The 19,746-nt window shown below is 55.0% G+C and overlaps 1 protein-coding gene across 3 annotated transcripts in view; it reads right to left on the bottom strand.

The window, feature by feature from the left end:
* Positions 1-19,746, bottom strand: part of ADAP1 (ArfGAP with dual PH domains 1) — a 73,853-nt gene that overhangs the window by 32,230 nt on the left and 21,877 nt on the right. For all 3 annotated transcript variants that reach the window (XM_024763547.1, XM_024763548.1, XM_024763549.1), the window contains exon 2: positions 537-667. In XM_024763547.1, the coding sequence (XP_024619315.1) occupies positions 537-667 (131 nt within the window). The remainder of the gene's footprint in view (positions 1-536; positions 668-19,746) is intronic.

Genomic DNA, 19,746 nt, shown 5'->3' with positions numbered 1-19,746 from the left:
GTGTGGGTGGGTGGGTGGCTCAGTGAAGGGCTTGACTTTCGTTACCTTCTGCGACTCTCCATAAGGTTAATGGCAATGAAACCCGAACGACAAGAGGGCCTGTCCCATTGCACAGCTGCTCCACATGCTGTGTTCCCTGAGCACCAGAAATGCCCCAGGTGTGGGGAAACGGGACCAAAGCAGCAGGAACTGCCCATGGAGAGGAATCAGTATTCTCCCGCACTCGCTCGCTCATTCATTCACTCCGCAGCTGCCGCAAGAGGGAGGCAGGGAGAGGCAGTCCTGGGACTGGATGCACAGGGCGGGGGCAGCGGCACAGGAGGGCCGAGGTCCAGCTGCTGGCCCCTTGGCCTCCGGACACTTGTGGATGGTCTCCCCGCAGCCTGGAATCCCTGACAGCCCAGGCCCCCTTGGGGCACCAGAGATGGAGTGACCTCTGAGGTGTCATGACCCAGAGGGTGGCGCCGAGGTCACCCAGGGCAACGGCACAGGCCTGTGTCCTCCCCTCCCCACCTGGCACCCCTGCCCAGCCTTACCTCCACTTGGGCATCGTCCCAGGCATCCAGGCGGACGGACTTCACCTTGCTGACCTGAGGGATGTTCCGGTGAATTCCAGAGCAGCTCAGACAGATGAACACCCCTAGGGTGTATGAGGCCCAGTCAGGATCTGGAAGACAAGGCCGGATGTTCAGGGGGCGCTGACCCCGAGGGTCCCCCAGAGGGCACAGAACACTGGACCAGGGCCCACAGGGCTGGAAGGCCCCCTCCCTTTCTGGCCTTGGTCTCGTCTGTGCAATGGAAGGCCGGCCAGGAGACCAGGTTCACAGGCTCTGGGGGCCCAGAGTGGGGGTCCCTGCCCCTCGCACAGAGGAGCAGCCCCACCTCATCATCCTAGCTGCTCCTGGGGACCGAGGGGACCCTGAGTGGACCACAGTAGCAGGGGAGACACTGGGACGACGTGATGAGAACCCATGATCAGCGCCCGTCCGGCAGGCGTGACCAGGACACGCCGACACGTGTCACGTCCTGCAGCTGAGGCAACGGAGAAAGCAGAATGTGGCTAGGGCGGGGCTGTGGAGGCCCAATTGTGTCCACACTTCGAGAGCTTTGAAATTTTCCAACTGGACAGCGGCACCGCAGACAGTGGGGACGTGATGCTTGTTCAGTTGGGCGGAGGCTAAGTGGGTGCTGGCACCCGAGCCCCCAGTTCCTCCCCATCTGTGCGTCCACGTGGTAACCGCGTGGGGGGCTGGGCCGTGGAAAGGAGTCCTACAGAGGAGGCTTTCTCTGGAGAGGACAGGTCGCCCAGTAAAGGCTTCCCGTCTCTCAGGGAAGCTTCTGGATCAGACTGGTCTAAATCAAGATGCCCAGTGGCTCCCAGCCGAGGGCCACCAGCTTGAGCAGGCTTCCCTGGGAGCCCCTGGGGGGCTGGTCTGCACCCAGCCCCTAAACTAGCAAACACCCGCCACGCCCGTGTGAGAGCACAGCACTGAGCCCACCCTGCGGCCACTGCCACCCGAGGGGCCCGGGAGCCCACAGACCCGGGGGTCGCTGGGATCTGCACGTGGATGCCCCAGCCCTAGGTCAGGAGGACACTTTCTTCTGTGATAAGACAAGGCTGGGGGACTTTCCCCGGTGGTCCAGTGGTAAAGCATCTGCCTTACAATGCAGGGGACGAGGGGTCGATCCCTGGTCAGGGAACTAAGATCACACGTGCTGCAACTACAGAGCCCACGCACCCTGGAGCCTGTGCGCCACAACTAGAGAAGAGAAAACCTGCATGCCGCACCTAGAGAGGAGCCGGCGCACCGCAACGAAGAGCCCGCGTGCCGCAACGAAGACCGGACTCAGCCAAAAATAAAGAGAAGAAAGAGAAGGCTGGGAGGTGGCTGTACCCATGGGGGGCCGGCCCAGGCCCCCCACCCTACTGAGGACACAGCCTTGCACCTCCCTTTAGGGACCCCCAAGAACCCACCCTGGTGCCAGAGGGTCAGAGCCCTCCTCAGAGACCAAACACCAGCCACAGGCCCACACAGCGTGCGTGTGTGTGTGGTGGCGGGGGGCGGAATCCGTAGGGGTGGCAGGCACCTCTGGTTCCTGGGTCAAGACCCCTCCAGCCCAGGGCCCTGGGCCCCGTGCCCCAGACACACCTCCCTGCCCGTATGGAATGAAGGGTCAGCTCGCAGACACAGGGGCCCAGGCAGCTGGCGGGATGGGCAGGTGAGCTCTGGGGAAGGAAAAGCCCCGTTCTGGCACTCACGGCCCAGCTCACAGCCATCTAGTGCCAAGGCCGCACGGGGTGTGACCGCTCTAGGGTCTCGCGGAAGAAACTGGAAGCCAGGGAGGTAGGTCTCTGGCCCGTGACACATAGTCTAGGTGGCACGTGGAACAGAGGAGCCTCGGGAGTCAAAAGGCCGTGTCATCCCGAGGGCCCCTGCCCCAGCCTCTCGGCAGACTCTCCACGGGGCGCTGCGGGCACCGGCGAGCCCGGCCTCCTAATGAGGGATGCTGGCCGCTCTCGGGGTCGGGGGCTTGGCTGCAGCTGGGCGGCAGGGGAGGGGCTGCCCTGCCCAGGGACGCAGAGGCAGGCGCTCCGAGGCCTCCGGGGGGCCCCTGCCCTGCCTCCCCCCTGCATGGGGCTGGCTGACAGCGGTGGCTCCCAACCGGGGCCAGCACGGGTTGGGGCAGCCCAGAGACCCGGGGGCCTCGGGCCTCACCCCAGCTCAGATGGGCTGTGAGCGGAGGGGCCCCTCCATCCTCCTGACTCCCAGCCTCGCGCCCTGATGCCCTGCGTCCCCCCGGCCAAGCCTCTGCCCACTGGGCACACAGACGCTCATCACGTCAACTCTCTGGGTGGAGCCTTGGGGACCTCTCCTCTGCCCCGGCACCCCCGCCCCAGCTCACACGTCCCCCCCTGGCCTCCCCGACCACGACCAGGCCCCATGCACCCCTCGTGACACCTCTCTCTCCCCGGCGTCGGCCCGTCCTGGCACTTAGGTCCCTGTTCACCACGGGCTGTCTCGGCCCCCGGAACGTACGTGGGTGGGGGGCCTGCAAGCTCCCTCCCACTGCCCCAGGGTGACCGCTGGGGGGATGCCAGGGAGAGGCCACCACCCCACTGCCCTGAATGTGACCTGGGGAGGTACTCTGGTGGCAAGGGCTTGGCAGCGGCCACAAGTCGGGCCCCCGATGTACTGGGGTGCACGGGTGTGTGAGGACCCTGGTGGGTGGGCACGGGGGGCTTGGGTAGGGAGGAGGCCGCATGCCCCAGCTCTGAGCCTCTGGGGAGGGGGCGGAAGGAAACACTGGGGGCCAGGGAGCCCCAGAAGACCTCCAGCCCAAGGGCTCCTGGACAGAAGACCCCCACTCGTGACCAGCTTTCACTAGCTCGTGGGGCGGCGGAAAACGTGCGTCTGCAGGAACTGACGTGCTACATCAGCCCTTTACCTTCAGGACGTGCTTCCCCACGTGTGTCACTTTCAAGAAACCACTTGGCTGCTGCAAAGAGGACCCAGGAGAGCACCCACCCGGGGTCCCCCTGCCAGGCCCCAGCCCAGCCCGCCCCGCGGCCCACCCAGTGTGGCCATGTTCCCCCACCCCCTGCCGGGTCCAGCAGCGGTGCCCACTCTGCGGAAGTGAGGAAATCCGGACGGAAAGCTAGCAGGTCTGAGAGCAAGTGAACGGAGAAGACAGGCACCCGGGGCCCGAGCGGGGTGGCCGCTGCATGTCCCGTGGTGCAGGAACCCATTTGCAATGGGGACGGGGACAGGACTGCTAGAAAACTGAACCAGGGCAGGGGGAGGGGCTGTGGCACCCTTGCCCGAGCTCCTGGCACCTGGCCGCTCACCGGGACCCCAGAGGACTCCCGGCTGAGCCCCGCGGCCCTGTCATACCCGCCTGCCAAACGCCGGGTGCCCCCCCCTCCGCCATTCCAGGCTGTGCGTCCCGAGGCCACTGACAGCACAGTTCTGGGCACAGAGGTTCCCTGCCCGGCGGCCACCACAGCCCGGCTGGTCCAGCCGCACCGCTTGTCCTGGGGGTTCCAGGGGCTGCTCCAGCTCAGCCCACCCTGGCCCGGCCCCCAGCACCTGCCGGCTCACCAGCGTCTGCCCCTCCGTGGGGTCACGGCGCCGACACTTCCAGGCCTCGCCTGCAGCTCGGCGTGGCCGCGGGACCCGAGTCTGGCCAGTGAAGCGTGAGCAGGGGGACCCACGTGCCTCCAGGCCCGGCTGGCAGCCACACACCCCCCACGCCGTGCTCCGGGCCCATCCTTCGGGGGGCTGGGGGGCCGGGGCGGGGGGAAGAGCCGGGCCCCTGAGTCACTGCCCGGAGGACAGAGGCCCGGATGGGGGGGGGGACGGACACCGCCGAGGGGACTGCTGTGAGGACAAGTCAGGTCCCAGAGACGTGGGGCTGTCTGTTTAGCAGGGAGTCTACCTGCCCGTCCTCTATGGCATCCTGAGGGCCTAAGTCCCAGCGCCTGGGATCTGCATCAACAGACGTGTGCCAGCGGGGTGAGGGCGCGCTGGGCAGGCACCGCGGCTTCTGGGGAAGAACGCGCTGCAGGGAGCGACAGTGTCCCAGGGGTTGTGGAGAAAGACTGAAGTGAGGTCCCGGAGGGCGGTCCCACCCTCACCCGCCGTGCTCCGTCCTCCCAGGGCCCGGGGCAGGTGGCACCGCTCCGGGCTTCACCCTCTTCCTCTGTGTGCTGGGACGATGGCAGCCACTTGCTAGGGTGATGGGTGAAATGAGCCCCCGGGAGGGCCCTGGTGCAGGGGAGACCCCCTGTGCACAGCTCGGTGATGCTGCTGGGTTCTGCTCTGAGCGTGGACCTTGGCTCTGGGCCCCCTCACAGCCTTTGTCTACTGAAGCGAAAATTCTGAGATTGGCTGAACAAGGGCCACCAGAAGATCCAGCCCTGCCGCGGGGCCAGGACCGGTGCCCACGCGCCCCCATCCTCTCACACAGGCTCCAGCAGGAGGCTGTCTGTCCCCTATCCCGGAAGCCCTGTTTACAGGACACTTTAGCAGGGACTGGATTGGCAAACGGCGGCCCTCGGGCCTGGTCTCGTAAAGTTCTACAAACCATGGGCGCTCAGCCATGCCCATCATTTACATTGTGCTCATGGTTGCTTCTGTGGCGCAGGGACAGAGCTGAGTGGTTGTCACAGAGAACGTGTGGTCCACAAAGCCTAAAACAGTCACTATCTGGCCCTTTACATCTGCCAAGCTCTGCTCTAGAGAGAAAAATAGGTGTGACGCAGAGAGCAGCCCAAGGAAGCAGGTGATTAGAACTGATGCCTCGAGGCCACGGCCCACACCGTCCATCTCTGATCACAGATACCAAAGTTCAAGGAGAGGCTACACACTTGCCCAGTGTCATGCGACGGCAGCGGGACGCACTGATCCCCGCCCGCCCGCCCACTGTGTGTGTGAGGGTGTGCACATGTGTGTGCCCACAGATACAACCTGGGCGGCCTCCTTCCAAAGAGGGCTCACAGAAGTTTAAAATTAAGGAACGGAGACCCTAAGCCTTTCATATAACAGTAAGAAGACAAGACACGGCGAAATCAGGTGCTGGGGGCAGGGGCAACAGAAAGTTGTCACTTGAAGAGCAGGAAGTTGGTGCCTTTTTAAAAAGCTATGGTGGGGGCTTCCCTGGTGGCACAGTGGTTGAGAGTCCGCCTGCCGATGCAGGGGATGCGGGTTCGTGCCCCGGTCCGGGAAGATCCCACATGCCGCAGAGCGGCTGGGCCCGTGAGCCATGGCCGCTGAGCCTGCGCGTCCGGAGCCTGTGCTCCGCAATGGGAGAGGCCACGGCAGTGAGAGGCCCGCGAACCGCAAAAAAAAAAAGAATAAAAAGCTATGGTGATAAGACACTGTCACACATTCACTAGAAAGGGTAAAATTTACGAGACTGGTACCAGCCGGTATGGATGACAGTGCAGAGCACGGAGTTCTCAGACACTGCCGGCAGGAGGATAAATTGGTTCAACCCACCTTGGAAAATGGTTTGCAGTTGCTTACATAATTAAACATATATCTCTCCTATCACCCCGCAATTCTACTCCTCAGTATTTACCCAAGAGAAATGAAAATATGTCCATAAAAATTCGCACATCCGACAATATGTAAAAAGTACAAAGACTGCAACCAACAAGGGTTCATACCAAGAATGCAAGGCTGGCGTAAAATCTGAAAATCAATCGGTGTGATTCACCATATTTGCAGATTAAGAAAGAAAAGCCATAAGATCGTCTCAACAGATGCAGAAAAAGCACTTGACGAAATGTAACACCCTGATAAAACTCCTCAGAAAACTAGGAGTAGAGGGGAACTTCCCTAACTAGATAAGGGGCATCTGTGAAATACCTACAGCTGACATCATACTCAATGGAGAAAGGCTGAGTGCTTCCCCGCTAAGACGGGGAACTAGACAGGAATATCTGCTCTATTCACTTCTATCCAACATTACCCTGGAGGGAACAGTGGACGTCTAGGGTTGGGGAGATGTGAAGAATGGGGAGAGATAGCATTTCTTTTTGGAATAATGAAAATGTTTTTAAATCGACTGTGGTGACAGTAGCCCAACCCTGTGAGTACACTAAAAACCACTGAATTGTTCACTTCAAATGGGTGAATTGTATGGTATATAAATTATATCTGAATAAAGCTATTAAAAAATTTAACACAAACAAACATAAACACTACACTCACTACACTAGAGGTTCTGGTCAGTGCAGTGAGGCAATAAAGATAAATAAAAAGCATCCAGGTTGGAAAGGAAGAAGTAAAATGGGTCTATGCAGAGACAACACGTTTATCCATATAGAAAATCTGCTGGAGTCTACACAAACAGTACTAGAACTAACCCACGGGGTTGCAGGATACAAGAGAAATATACAAAAGTCAGTCGTATTTCTATAAACCGGCAACAAGCAGTCAGAAACTGGACATTTAAAAATACAATTACATTCTGGAGAGAGTTGAACAGCAATGTGAATGTTCTTAATGCCACTGAGCTATACCCTTAAAAGAGTAAAACGGCAAATATTATGTATTTTACCACAATTTAAAAATTCTGAATACCATTTACAATAGCACAAAAATATTAAATACTTAGGGGTAGATATGACCAGATATGCAAAACAGTACGCTGAAAACTACAAAATATTGCTGAAAAAATTAAAGACCCAAATATGTGGCGAGAGATGCTACTTTCATGGGTTGGAACACTCTATATTGTTAAGATGTAAACTCTCTCAAATTAATCCATAGATTCAATGCAATCCCAACCAGAATTCCAGCAGGATTTTTAGAGCAGAAATTAACAAGCTGATTCTAAAATCCGTATGTAAATGCAGCGGACCTAGAAGAGCCAAAACAACTTTGAAAAAGAACAAAGATGAAGGTTTTAGAATTTATTGCAAAGCCACAGTTATCAAGATGGTGTTGGTATCAGCAAAAAAAAACAAATAGATCAACGGAACAGAATAGAGGGTCCAGAAATAGGCCACACATGTGTGGACAACCAATTACTGACAAAGGTGTACGGGCAGTTCAGTGGAGAAAGAATAATCTTTCAACAAATGGAGCTGAAACAGGTATCATCTGCAAATATTAGACTCCAATCCAAACCTCCCGCCATATATAAAAAGTAATTCAAAATGCATCAGAGCACCAAATGTAAAACCTGAAACCATAAAGCTTCCAAAGGAAAAGAGGAGAAAAATATTTGTGACCTTGGGTTAGGCAAAGACTTTAGCTATAACACTAAAAGCAGAACCCATTTTTTAAAGAAAGATACATTGCTTTATCAGAATTTTTAAAAAATCTGCTCTTTGAAAGGCACTAGTCAAGGGAATGAAAAGGCAAGTCACACTGGGAGAAATTTTGCAAATCATATATCTGATAAAAGGTTTGTGTCCAAAGCATATAAAGAACTATTCAGGGCTTCCCTGGTGGTGCAGTGGCTGAGAGTCCGCCTGCCGATGCAGGGGACGCAGGTTCGTGCCCCGGTCCGGGAAGATCCCATGTGCCGCGGAGCGGCTGGGCCCGTGAGCCACGGCTGCTGAGCCTGTGCGTCCGGAGCCCGTGCTCCGCAACGGGAGAGGCCACAACAGTGAGAGGCCCGCGTACCGCAAAAAAAAAAAAACTATTCAAACTCAGTAATAAAACAACCCAATTACAAAAATAGGCAAAAGGTTTTAACAAACACGTGTTGGAAGACGGCAAATAAGCACAAGGAGGATGCTCTCCATCTTATGTCATCAGGGAAGCAAGGCTGACTGCGCAGGACCCGCGGGGGCTTGTGGGGTGACGGCGGATACTTCTCCCATATTCCAAAGGGGTGCGTTTTATCCTCTGTACGTCACACCTCAATAAAAGTGAATTTAAGAAAGATGTGTCTACAACCCCGGACCTGTCCCAACAGACTGGAGAAGCAGCAAAGTCAGGGCTTCCGTCCCCTGCGTCCTGCCCTGAAGGGCAGGCAGGCACCTGCTTCCTCTCGAGGGGTGCGTCCCCCAGAGTGGCGTCCAGCTGGCACCCGGGGGCCACATGGGCCGATCCAGAGGCCTGGTCTGTCCTGGGCGTCCTGCAGATCCTCACACCTGCAACAGTGTCCTCGGGACTCAGCGCCTGCCGCCCGGCCTCCTGCTGGTCCCTTCAGCCGCTGTAACAGCTCTACGGCCTCATCACACTCACGGCGCAATGACCAACCATGTTACCTTGCCGCTCCTCTCCACTCCCTCTGAGGCTGTGTCCTGCCGTTAGTCCAGTTCTACACAATAAGGCAAAAAATGCCCAGAGAGGGTCAGATGGTGTCTGAGGTCACACAGCGGCAAAGCTGGGATCAGAGGGCAGGCACATGTCTCCCACCCTCCACCCTGGAACCACCTTCCTGGTTCAAAGAAGGTGGGCGCGAGGATGTGTACGGGTGGCCGGCGCCCACGGGAGCCCCAGCCCAGCATCCAGGCTGTTGAGGAAGCCTGTCCATCATCTCGGGAGGTGACTACCCCGCTGCCCCCTCCTGGGGCTCCCTCAGGGGCTGGCGGGGAAAGGCGAGAAGATGGTTTGAAACAGGTTTGAAGCAGGAGGCGTCCTGACCCCAAGCCCAGCCTGCGCACCGCAGTTTGGGAAGCCCATAGTCCCGGCCTGGGGGAGTCCCCCCAACCCTGCCGTCACGCGCGGCACCATGGCAAGGCCACCGGGAGAGGAGAGGCCTGCCTCTGCTCGGGGGAGGCACCGGCTGCTCCCCGCCTGCCCAGCGCACAGTGGGCCTGCAGTGCCCCCGACACACGGGTCACCCGTGGCTGGGCTGAGTGCTTGTCTGTCCTCTGCCCCTGCAAATTGCTGCAAAAATCCTAAAGGCAGTGAGAAGGGCACCAGTCCAGGGCCTGCTGGCCCAGCCCACAGACCACCTGCTGCTCTCAGGACTCACCGTCCCCGGAGGGCCGGTCAAGCAGCACATGCCAGGAACGGCACCCCTGGGCGCCAGGCCTTTGGGCCCTGGGAGGGCTTTCCAATCAAGAGCCCCTACTTTAAGGAAGTATTCAGACCCTGGGAGGCGAGTTCTGGGGGTGACTCTGAGAAACAGTTTAAGGTCCCTGGGGTCAGGCAGAGTGACCGCCCCCCAAAGCCCCCAAAGCAGTACATGGAGACCAGTGGGGTGTGCGGGCCCCTCGCCGTGGCCCTGCAGGCAGCTCCAGGACAGTCTCCTGTGTGTCCCTCTGGTCGATTAATGGATTAACTCTCCCTGCGCTGTGCCTGCACTTCAGCTAATCGGTAATTCACTTGATGCCAGCCCCTCCCTCCTTCCGACAAAAGCCTCTCGGCACAATCTCGGGCAGGAGGGCCGCCCCGGCCCGACCACTGGGGATGCGACCCTGAGGCCAAGGACCTCTGGGGTGGGCGCATGTGCACGCGTGCAGCGGGGGCGATGAGGGGCTGGATAATGGCTGGCAGGAGGTCCCCAAGGAAGGGGGTGGGTGACCTTCAGCTTTCCTAGTGGACAGGCTGTTCCCGCAGGCTTCCCTCCCAAGCCGCTGGGGCACAGCCAGGTCCACCCCATCTGCACAAGCCCCCCTTCCCCATCAGGGCCAGGAGACAGGCACAGGGCTGGGGTGTCCGTGTATATGCGAAAGCCCCACACTCCTGAGCTCGGAGCCCCTGGGGTGGGAGGGGGCCCACGGCGGGAGGAGAGCTGGTAGGGGTACCCCAGCACCAGGACCCCCTTAGTCCCGGGCAGGAGGGCCCCACCCCTGGTCCGGGCTCCACTCTGGCTGCACCCTGTCCCTGCGGGGCAAGGGGCCGCCGAGCCGTCCAGAGCCTGCCCTGCCCCTCTGTCTACTTCAGAGCACCCAGGACTCAGGGATTCCTTGCCCAATGGCCCGGGCCACGGGGTGACCAAGGGCATGGGCTTGTGTGGGTGGAGCGCATGGGGCCCTGCAATAAGAGGGGGCGGGAGAGGGGCCAGGCCTGAGTCTCCATGTGCACTCCTGCCCCGGCCCCTCAAGTGCCGGGGCTGCTCTGTGCTTCTCCAGGCTCCTGCCGCACCCTCTCTGAATCAGGGTGACGGGACCTGCCGCCCAGCAGGCTGCTCCAGGCCGCCAGCTTCCGCCCGGCTCCTCTCCCGTCTTCTGCCCTCCCTCTGCCCCGGCTCTGCCCGGCTTTCTCCTAGGGCACTCAGTGACTCAGCCCCCTGACTATTTCCGTCTCCGGGAGCCCGACCGAGGCCAGGTGAGACATGTCCTGGGGCTGAGCCAGCAAGAGCAGGTGTGTCCCTCGGCCAAGGCCCAGCCGGGGGAGGAGGGTGTGCAGCGGGACCTGTCAATGGCACGGTGGGTCTGGCCGAACCCTGTGGCCCGGCTCCAGGGACCTCGGCCCCCGCAAGGCAGAGGAGGGCCGAGTCCTGGTGGGCACAGCCAGGCAAGTGGCTCTGGACAGAAGGCCCAGTGGCCGCCTAGGGGCCCACAGCCTGTGCCCACCGCCCATCACAGTTACTCATCTGCTGGGGCCGGGCCCTCCCCACACGCACAGCACCCGCCCTTCGCCTCAATCCGGGTCCCACGCCCCGTTTCCACTGTTGGCGCTTCCCAACACACAGTGCAGCCTGGGCTGTGTCTATCCTCTGTCTCCCGCTGGAATCGAAGCTCCGGGAGGGCAGGCAATTGGCTTCTGTGCCTGGTGGTTCCCATCACCAAAGCCGGCACCCTGTATACAGCAGGCGCTCAGTGAATACCTGTGGTTCACGCCTTCTCCTCTCCCGGCCCCAGTGCCCAGTCCACTGAGAGGCAAGCACGGGACCCAGCCTCGCTCAGCCTCCTCTCCTGAGCCCTCCCCACCTGCCTGGCCTAGTTCCCTCTTCTCTCCCGCACCGTCCTTCCCCAGCTCTTCCATCACTCCGGCCAGCACCACGCACACTGCCAAAGTCCCTCTCTTGGCCCCGAGGAGCCTTCCAGACGCCCCCCATCCCTCTCATCCCCACCGCTCCACCACCCCCATCGCAGACCCCTCTGGCCTCCGTGGCACTGACCCCATTCTTCCTGGACCAGGCAGCCTCTGGCCAGGCCGCCTGCCTCCCAGGGGTCCTCCTGCCTTCCAGGCCGCGTGCGTACCCCTCCCCGCCAGGCACCCTCCCGGCATCTCATCTGGTCTCTTGGCTGTGAAAACTGTACTTTGAGCTAGACGGAGGTGATGGTCACACAACCTGGGGATGTTCTAAATGCCACTGAATTGTTCACTTTTAATGGCCAATTTTATGCTGTGTGAATTTCACCTCAATCAAGAAAAAGAGAAAGGGAAACAGTTACACCCAAACAGTGACACCCCTCTGGCTATTTCCCCCCTCCCCGGTCTCTACCTCTGCCCTCCTTCCCCCAGGGCCGTCCGGGCGCCAGGCTCGCGCCTCCACTCCAGGTCTGTCGCGGCCTCTAAACCAGCCCCTGGTGCCCAGCCCACCTCCCCAGGCTGGCCCCAGCCGACGACGGCACCTCACCCTTCCTTCAGCCTCGGCCCAAAGCCGGGGCGCCCTTGGCCCACCCCCGCCCTTCACCCCCACGCCCCGTTTGCCAGCAAGCCCTGCTCCCCAGACTCCACAAGGCATCCGGGACTCGATCATTTCCCACCACACCACCGTCACCTCTAGTCCGGAGGGTTCGTGAGCATCCTAGCAGCCCACCTGCTTCCATCTCGCTTCCGCGCCTCGGGCCCTCCGTCCCGCTCTGAGGCCCTGCCTGCGCCCCCGGTCAGGGCCCCTCTGAGCTCATGCCTCCTGCTCTGGACACACCGGCCTCTAGGCTTCTGTCCGGCCGGGGCCACAGCAGCTGGCGGGCCCACCCGCTTCTGGAAGAGCCACGCCCCCCGGGGGACCCCGGATGACCCTGGTGCCCGTGCTTACCCACTCGTCCCCTCGTCACATCCCAGTAACACCCTCCTCCCAGTGACCCCCACCCAGACCCCAGCCGCACCCAGGGCCACACCCTCACCCTGTCACCACAGAGGCCGCCGCTCCCACTCAGGGACCCTGTTCCGACCCACCTGCCCTGCACCTCAAGGGCACAGACCCCGAGTCTCCACCACCCTCCCTCTGCTGCACGACGCGGGCCGCCTCTCACCCACCAAGGTCTCGCCCGGGGGCGCCCCACGCGCAGGGAAGGGCCCGGCCATGTACAGGTGCGCAGGTTGACCCAGGACCATGCATCACGGGGACATCCAAGGGCATGTGGCCAGGGCCCCCCCTTCCCGGGGCTTCCCGCATCAGAGACGCTGCTTCACCCTCTCCTCCCCGCCCACCCCTCCACCTCACGCCGGGGACAGAGGTGCCCCCGCCGCCTCCTGTGCTCCCGGTCCTGCCTGTGTCCACGGAGGTCTCGGCTCCTTTCACAGGGTGACTCCAGGCACTGCCGCCGGCTCCCACCATCCCACCCCGTCAGCCAGCAACCCCTGAGCTGCTCCGCCAGGGCTCAGTCCAGTTTGCTCTCTTCTCTGACCCCTTCGCACGCGGGCGTCCCCTCCCATTTGTTAACAGCTGTCTTCACGGGGGTCTCCACCCTCCCCGGGGCTCCCTCACCATCTCCTCTGCTGGTACGGCTCCAGCAGGGAGTCCCCAGTGCCCGCACCTGTCCTCCACCTGCCCTCCCCGGGACCCCAAAATATGGATCGGGCTGCTCCCCACCAAACCCACCCCAAACCCGTCATTAGACGAGGTGACCCTCGCACAAGGTGACCCCACGCTTCCCCTGCTGGCCCAGAGCTTCCCTGCAGTCAACCCCCCACCTCCAGCTCCCTAAAGAGGCCAGGCCTGGACCCAGCATCTGGGCAGCTGCTCCGAGTGTCCAGAATGCTCTTCCTCCAGATTCCCGCAGGCCCAGCGCGTTTCCACAATGCAGGCCCCAGGCGGCCCATCACCGTCCCTGCCCGTTCTTGATGGGCAGCCGGCAGTGCTCACCACTGCACTGCACGGTCTGCCTGTCCCGCCTCCGCACGGGGTCACTTGCTCGTCATCCGTCTTCCCCACAGAATGCAGACACGTGAGCAGACAGCCCGGGCGACGGCACAGGACGAGGCGCTCCTGCACACGCGTGGGATGGAGCGAGGGGGCACCCGCGCTGGAGTCCGGGGTGGGCGGCCGACTGAAGGCTTGGCCCTCACAGGCCTCCGGGTCCGTGGGCAGAGCCGCGCAGCCACGAGCCACCCCTGCAAAGTGGCAGGATGCCGCGGACCAGGGTCGGGGGCCAGGTGAGACTGGCTCACGGCTGTCCACCTCTGGGCCTGGATAGAGTGGCCATCCCGGAGAAGATTCTGGAAAGATGGCCGGGTAGGAAGCACCAGAAACCTCTCTCCCCCCCGGAAAACGACAGTACTGACGTACCGATTTCCGAACCCCAGAGCCTGCTGAAGTCTTACAATCTCCAGGGGAGAACGTGGACATAAACTGCAGTTCATTCTGCTCAGCTTCAGCTCTGAGCACAGCAGGCTGCTGCACGTGTCCTAGGTGCAGCTGGCACTCAGTTCGCAGGAGCCAGGGCGAAGAAGGACCCTGTCCCTCAAACGTCCGTGATCTGCGCTCTGATTGCTGCTTCTGACCACAGCGCACAGAAAAAGGGGGAGGCAGCCTTCGCTGCAGCCCCTCCCCCTGCATCTCAAGACCTCCCAAAGACTTAAAGGGCCAGCACCAGCTTTCCCCCTTCATTTGTGCTTTCCCCCTTTTGGGAGCCACTCGTCAAAGACTAGGACATTCAGAAACAACTGCATATATGAGGAAAACTAGAAAGTGACCACGCATGACCAGAGAAAGGCTTAGAAAAGACCTGAGAAGACATTAAATTCACTCCTCAGGCTGATCCACAGCACAGACACAGCCTATAACAGCCAGGGGAAAAAAACAATTACAAAATAATAGCAAACCCTGCGGAAGGGGCAGAATCTGATTTCCAGAGGCACCATATTATTAGATTCAAATGCCCAGTGTTCAACAAAAAAACACAAGGCACACAAAGAAACAGGAGAGTATGGCCTATCCAAAGGGAAAAATAATTAAACAGAATGTGTCCCTGAAAAAGACTTAATGGCAAATATACTAGACATTTTATAGCACAGCCTTAACTATGCTCAAAGAACAACAGGAATATGCAGAGAAAGTCAAGAAAACAGTGCATTAATATAAACAAAGTAGAAATATCGACAAAGAGATAGGAAGCTAAAAAGAAATAAACAAACAGACAAAAAACCTGGAGCTAAAAGTACAGCTGAAATGAAAAACTCACTAGAGAGATTCAAAGGCAGATACGAGCAGGCAGAAGAAAGAATCAGTGAATGTGAAGATATGAGAATAGAAATTATTGAGGCTGGGGAGGAGAAAGAAAAAAGACTGAATAAAAGTGAGCAGTGCCTAAAGAACCTGTGGGACATGACGAAACAGAGCAACATATGCATTATGGGAGTCCCAGAAGGAGAAAAGGCAGAGAAAGAAACATGCAGAGAAAATATATGAAGAAATACTCACTGAAAACTTCACAAATTTGATGAAAGACATGAATATAAACATCCAAGAAGCTCAACAAACTACAAGGAAGATGAACTCAAAGAGGCCCAAACTGAGAAACATTATAACCAAACTTTCAAAACACAAAGAATCTTGAAAGCATCAAAAGAGAAGCAACCTGTCACATACAAGGGATCCTCGAATAGATAACGAGCAGACTTCTCATCAGAAATGTTGGAGGCAAAAGACAGCCAATATATTCAAAGTGCTCAAGGCAGGGGGGGGACCTCTTAACAAAGAAAACTCTATCCAAGCAAAACTGTCCTTCAAAAGTAACGGGGAGAGAATTCCCTGGTAGTTCGGAGGTTAGGACTCCGCGCTCTCACTGCCAAGGGCCTAGGTTCAATCCCTGGTTGGGGAACTAAGATCCCACAAGTCATGCAGTGCGGCCAAAAAAAAAAAAGTAAGGGGGAAATGAGGACATTCCCAGATAAACAAGAGCTGAGGGAGTTCGTGACCACTAGGACTACCTGCAAGAAATGCTCAGGGAGTCCTGTAGGTGAAATGAAGGAACACTAGATGGTACCTCAAAGCCATGTGGAGAAACAAAGATCTCAATAAAGGTAAATATGTGGGCTATTATACAAGCCAGTATTGCTGTAACAATGGTTCGTAACTTTTTGTTATCTACATGATTTAAGAGACTAATACTTTTAAAGGAAAAAACATTAATGTTAAAGCTGGCATTACTGTAACTCTGGGTTGTGACTCCAAACCTTGTATGTTTTTTACATACTTTAGGAGATAGTGCATTTAAAATAATTAGTAGTTTATGTTTTAGGGCACACAATGTATAAAGATATCATTCTGCGACATCAACAACTGAAAGAGGTGGAGACGGAGCTATAAAAAAGCAGAGGTTTTGTAGGTTATTAAAGTTAAGCTGCTATAAATTCAAATTAGAATGCTATAACTTTAGAATGTTAAATGTAATTCCCATGGTAACCACAAAGAAAATAGTTATAGAATACACACAAAAAGAAATTAAGAAAAAAATTAAATATTTCACTAAAAAAATAAACAAAATATGACAGGAATGCAGGAAATAAGGGACAAAAAAATCTACAGGGCATAGAAAACAAATAGCACAATGACAGAAGTGAGTCCCTCCTTATCAGTAACTACTGTAAATGTAAATGTATTAAACTCCCAATCAAAAGACAGAGATTGCCAGAATGGTGAAAAACACATCATCCAGCTGTATCCTTTCTCCAGTCGACTCACTTGAGATCCAAAGTCACAAACAGGTTGAAACTAAAAGGATAGAAAAAGATATTCCATGCAAACAGTAAACAAGTTAGAGGAAGAGTGGCTACACAAAACAGACTTTAAATCAAAAAAGGCTACAAGAAACAAAGAAAGGCATTATATATTCATAAAGTTTCAATACAGCCAGAAGATATAACAATTATGAATATTTACATAGCTAATGACACACCATCAAGATACATGAAGCAAAAATTGACAACTTGAAGGGGAAAATAGGCAATTCTACAGTAACAGTTGAAGATTTCAATATTCTACTCTCAATAATGGACAGAAGAACCAGACAGAAGTAAGGAAACAGAGGACTTAACACAATAAGCCAACTAGACCTAACAGACACACAGAGAACCCTCCACCTGACAGCAGCACACGCGTTGTCACAAGTGCACATGGGACATTTGGCAGGATAGACCATACCTCAGGGCACACATTAAGTCTCAATAGATTTTAAAGGATAGATATCATACAAAGTATCTTTTCTAACCACCACGGGATGAAGTTAGAAATCGATAACAAAGAAAACTGTAAAATTCACGATTTTGTGGAAATTTAACAACACTCTTTAAACAACCAATGGATCTAAGAAGAAATCATGGTGGAAATTAGAAAATACTTAGAGATGAATGAAAACAAAAACACAACATACTAAAGCTTATGAGATGCAGCAGAAGCGGTGCTAAGGGGGAAATTTATGGCTATAAATGCAGACATTAAAAAAAAAAAAGAAAGATCTCAAATCAGTAACCTAACTTTACAATGTAAAGAACTAGGAAAAGAAGAACTAAACCCAAAGCCAGAGGAAAGAAGAAAGAAATAAAGATTAGAGCAGAGATAAGTGAAATAGAGAACAGAAAAACAATAGAGAAAATAAATGAAGCCAAATGTTGGTTGTCCAAAAAGATCAACAAAATTGACAAAAATTCAACTAGATGGACTAAGAAAAGAGAGAAGATTCAAAATACTAAAATCAGAAATGAAAGTGGGATGGACCTAGAGATGATCATACTAAGTGAAGTAAGTCAGAAAGAGAAAGACAAATACCATATGACATCACTGACATGTGGAATCTAAAATATGACACAAAAGAACATATCTACAAAACAGAAACAGACTCACAGGCGTAGAGAACAGACTTGTGGTTGCCAAGGGGGAGGGGGGTGGGGGAAGGATGGCATGGGAGTTTGGGATTGGCAGATGCAAACTATTACATATAGGATGGATGAACAACAAGGTCCTGCTGTAGAGCACAGGGAACTGTATTCAAGACCCTGTGATAAACCATAATGGAAAAGAATATGAAAAAGAATACACACACACACACACATATAAAACTGAATCACTCTGATGTACATCAGAAACAAATAAAACACTGTAAATCGACTATACTTCATATAAAAAAATAAACTTAAAAAAAGAAAGAAATGAAAGTGGGGATATTATTACCAATTCTACAGACATAAAAAAGATTATAAGAAAGTACTGTACACCAACAAAGTGGAAAACTTGGATGAAACGGACGAATTCCTAGGAACACAAAACCTACCAAGACTAAACCAGGAAGAAATACATGATCTGAATAGACCTATAACTAGGAAGGAGATTGAATCCACAATCAAATTCTCCATACAAAGAAAAGAACTGGACCTCACGGCTTCAACGGCAAATTCTGCCTAACATCTAAAGAACTGACACCGCGAACTTCCCTGGTGGCACAGTGGTTAAGAATCTGCCTGCCAATTCAGGGGACACGGGTTCAAGCCCTGGTCCAGGAAGATCCCACATGCCGCGGAGCAACTAAGCCCGTGCGCCACAACTACTGAGCCTGCGCTCTAGAGCCCACGAGCCACGACTACTGAAGCCCACGTGCTTAGAGCCCGTGCTGCGCAACAAGAGAAGCCACTGTAATGGGCAGCCCGGGCAGCACAACAAAGAGTAGCTCCCGCTCGCCACAATTAGAGAAAGCCCGCGTGCAGCAACAAAGACCCGACGCAGCCAAAAATAAATAAATTTATTTAAAAAAAAGAGAAGAACTGACACCAATTCCTCTCAAACTTTTTTTTAAAAAATTGAAAAACTGAAGATGAGGGAACACTTCCTAACTCATTCTATAAGACCAGCATAAACCTGATACCAAAGACGCTATAAGAAAACCACAGACCAATATACCTTATGAACATTGGTGCAAAAATCCTCAACAATGGGCTTCCCTGGTGGTGCAGTGGTTGGGGGTCCGCCTGCCAATGCAGGGGACACGGGTTCGAGCCCTGGTCTGGGAGGATCCCACACGCCACGGAGCAGCTGAGCCCATGTGCCACAGCTGCTGAAGCCCGCAGGCCACAACTACTGAGCCTGCACACCTGGAGCCCATGCTCTGCAGCGAGAGAGGCCACCACAGTGAGGGGCCCGTGCACTGCAGTGAGGAGTGGCCTCCGCTCGCTGCAACTAGAGGGGGCCCTTGTGCAGCAACGAAGACCCAACACAGCCAAAGTAAATAAATAAATAATTTAAAAAAAAAAGTCCTCAACAAAATACTATCAAACTAAATAGAGACAGACTCAGAGACATACAGAACAGACTTGTGGGTGCCAAGGGGAGGGGGCCGGGGAGGGTTGGACTGGGAGTTTGGGGCTAGCAGTTGCAAACTATTATATACAGGATGGATAAACAACAGGTCCTACTTTATAGCACAGGGAACTATATTCAATATCCTGTAATAAACCATAATGGAAAAGAATATGGAAAAAAGAGTGAATGGTTAAACCTGGGTAAGGGGTGTATTTGTATATGTTTGAAATATCCATAATAAAAGGCTTTAAAAAGTTTAAAAAAGCACTATCTACCTGAATTGAGTACCATATTAAAAGGATTATACACCATGACCACGTAGGAGTTATTCCTGGAATGAAAGAACAGCTCAGTACATGAAGATCAATCAATGTAATACATCACTTAAATAGAATAAAGAGGGGAAAAAACACGTGATCATCTCAACCGGTGCAGGAAAAGCATTTGAAAGAAGTCAACACTCTTCATAAAAACAATCAACAAGAAAGAAACAGAAGTAAACTAACTCCACATAATAAAAGCCATATATGAAAAACCCACAGCAAACATAACAGTCAATGCTGAAAGACTGAAGGCTTTTCCTCTAAGATCAGGAACAAGACAAAGTTGCCCTCTGCACCACTTGTGTCGAACACAGTAGCGGAACTTCTAGCCAGAGGAATCAGGCAAGAAAAAGAAATGAAAGGGCTTCCCTGGTGGCACAGTGGTTGAGAGTCCGCCTGCCGATGCAGGGGACACGGGTTCATGCCCCGGTCCGGGGCCGCAGAGCTGCCGGGCCCGTGCGCCATGGCCACTGAGCCTGCGCATCCGGAGCCTGTGCTCCGCAACGGGAGAGGCCACAACAGTGAGAGGCCCGCGTACTGCAAAAAA

Source organism: Neophocaena asiaeorientalis, unplaced genomic scaffold, assembly GCF_003031525.2.
Source record: "Neophocaena asiaeorientalis asiaeorientalis breed wild unplaced genomic scaffold, Neophocaena_asiaeorientalis_V1.1 scaffold223, whole genome shotgun sequence".
Lineage (NCBI taxonomy): Eukaryota > Metazoa > Chordata > Mammalia > Artiodactyla > Phocoenidae > Neophocaena > Neophocaena asiaeorientalis.
The sequence above is the reverse complement of the archived record's forward strand: the minus strand, read 5'-3'. Positions and strand labels throughout refer to the sequence as shown.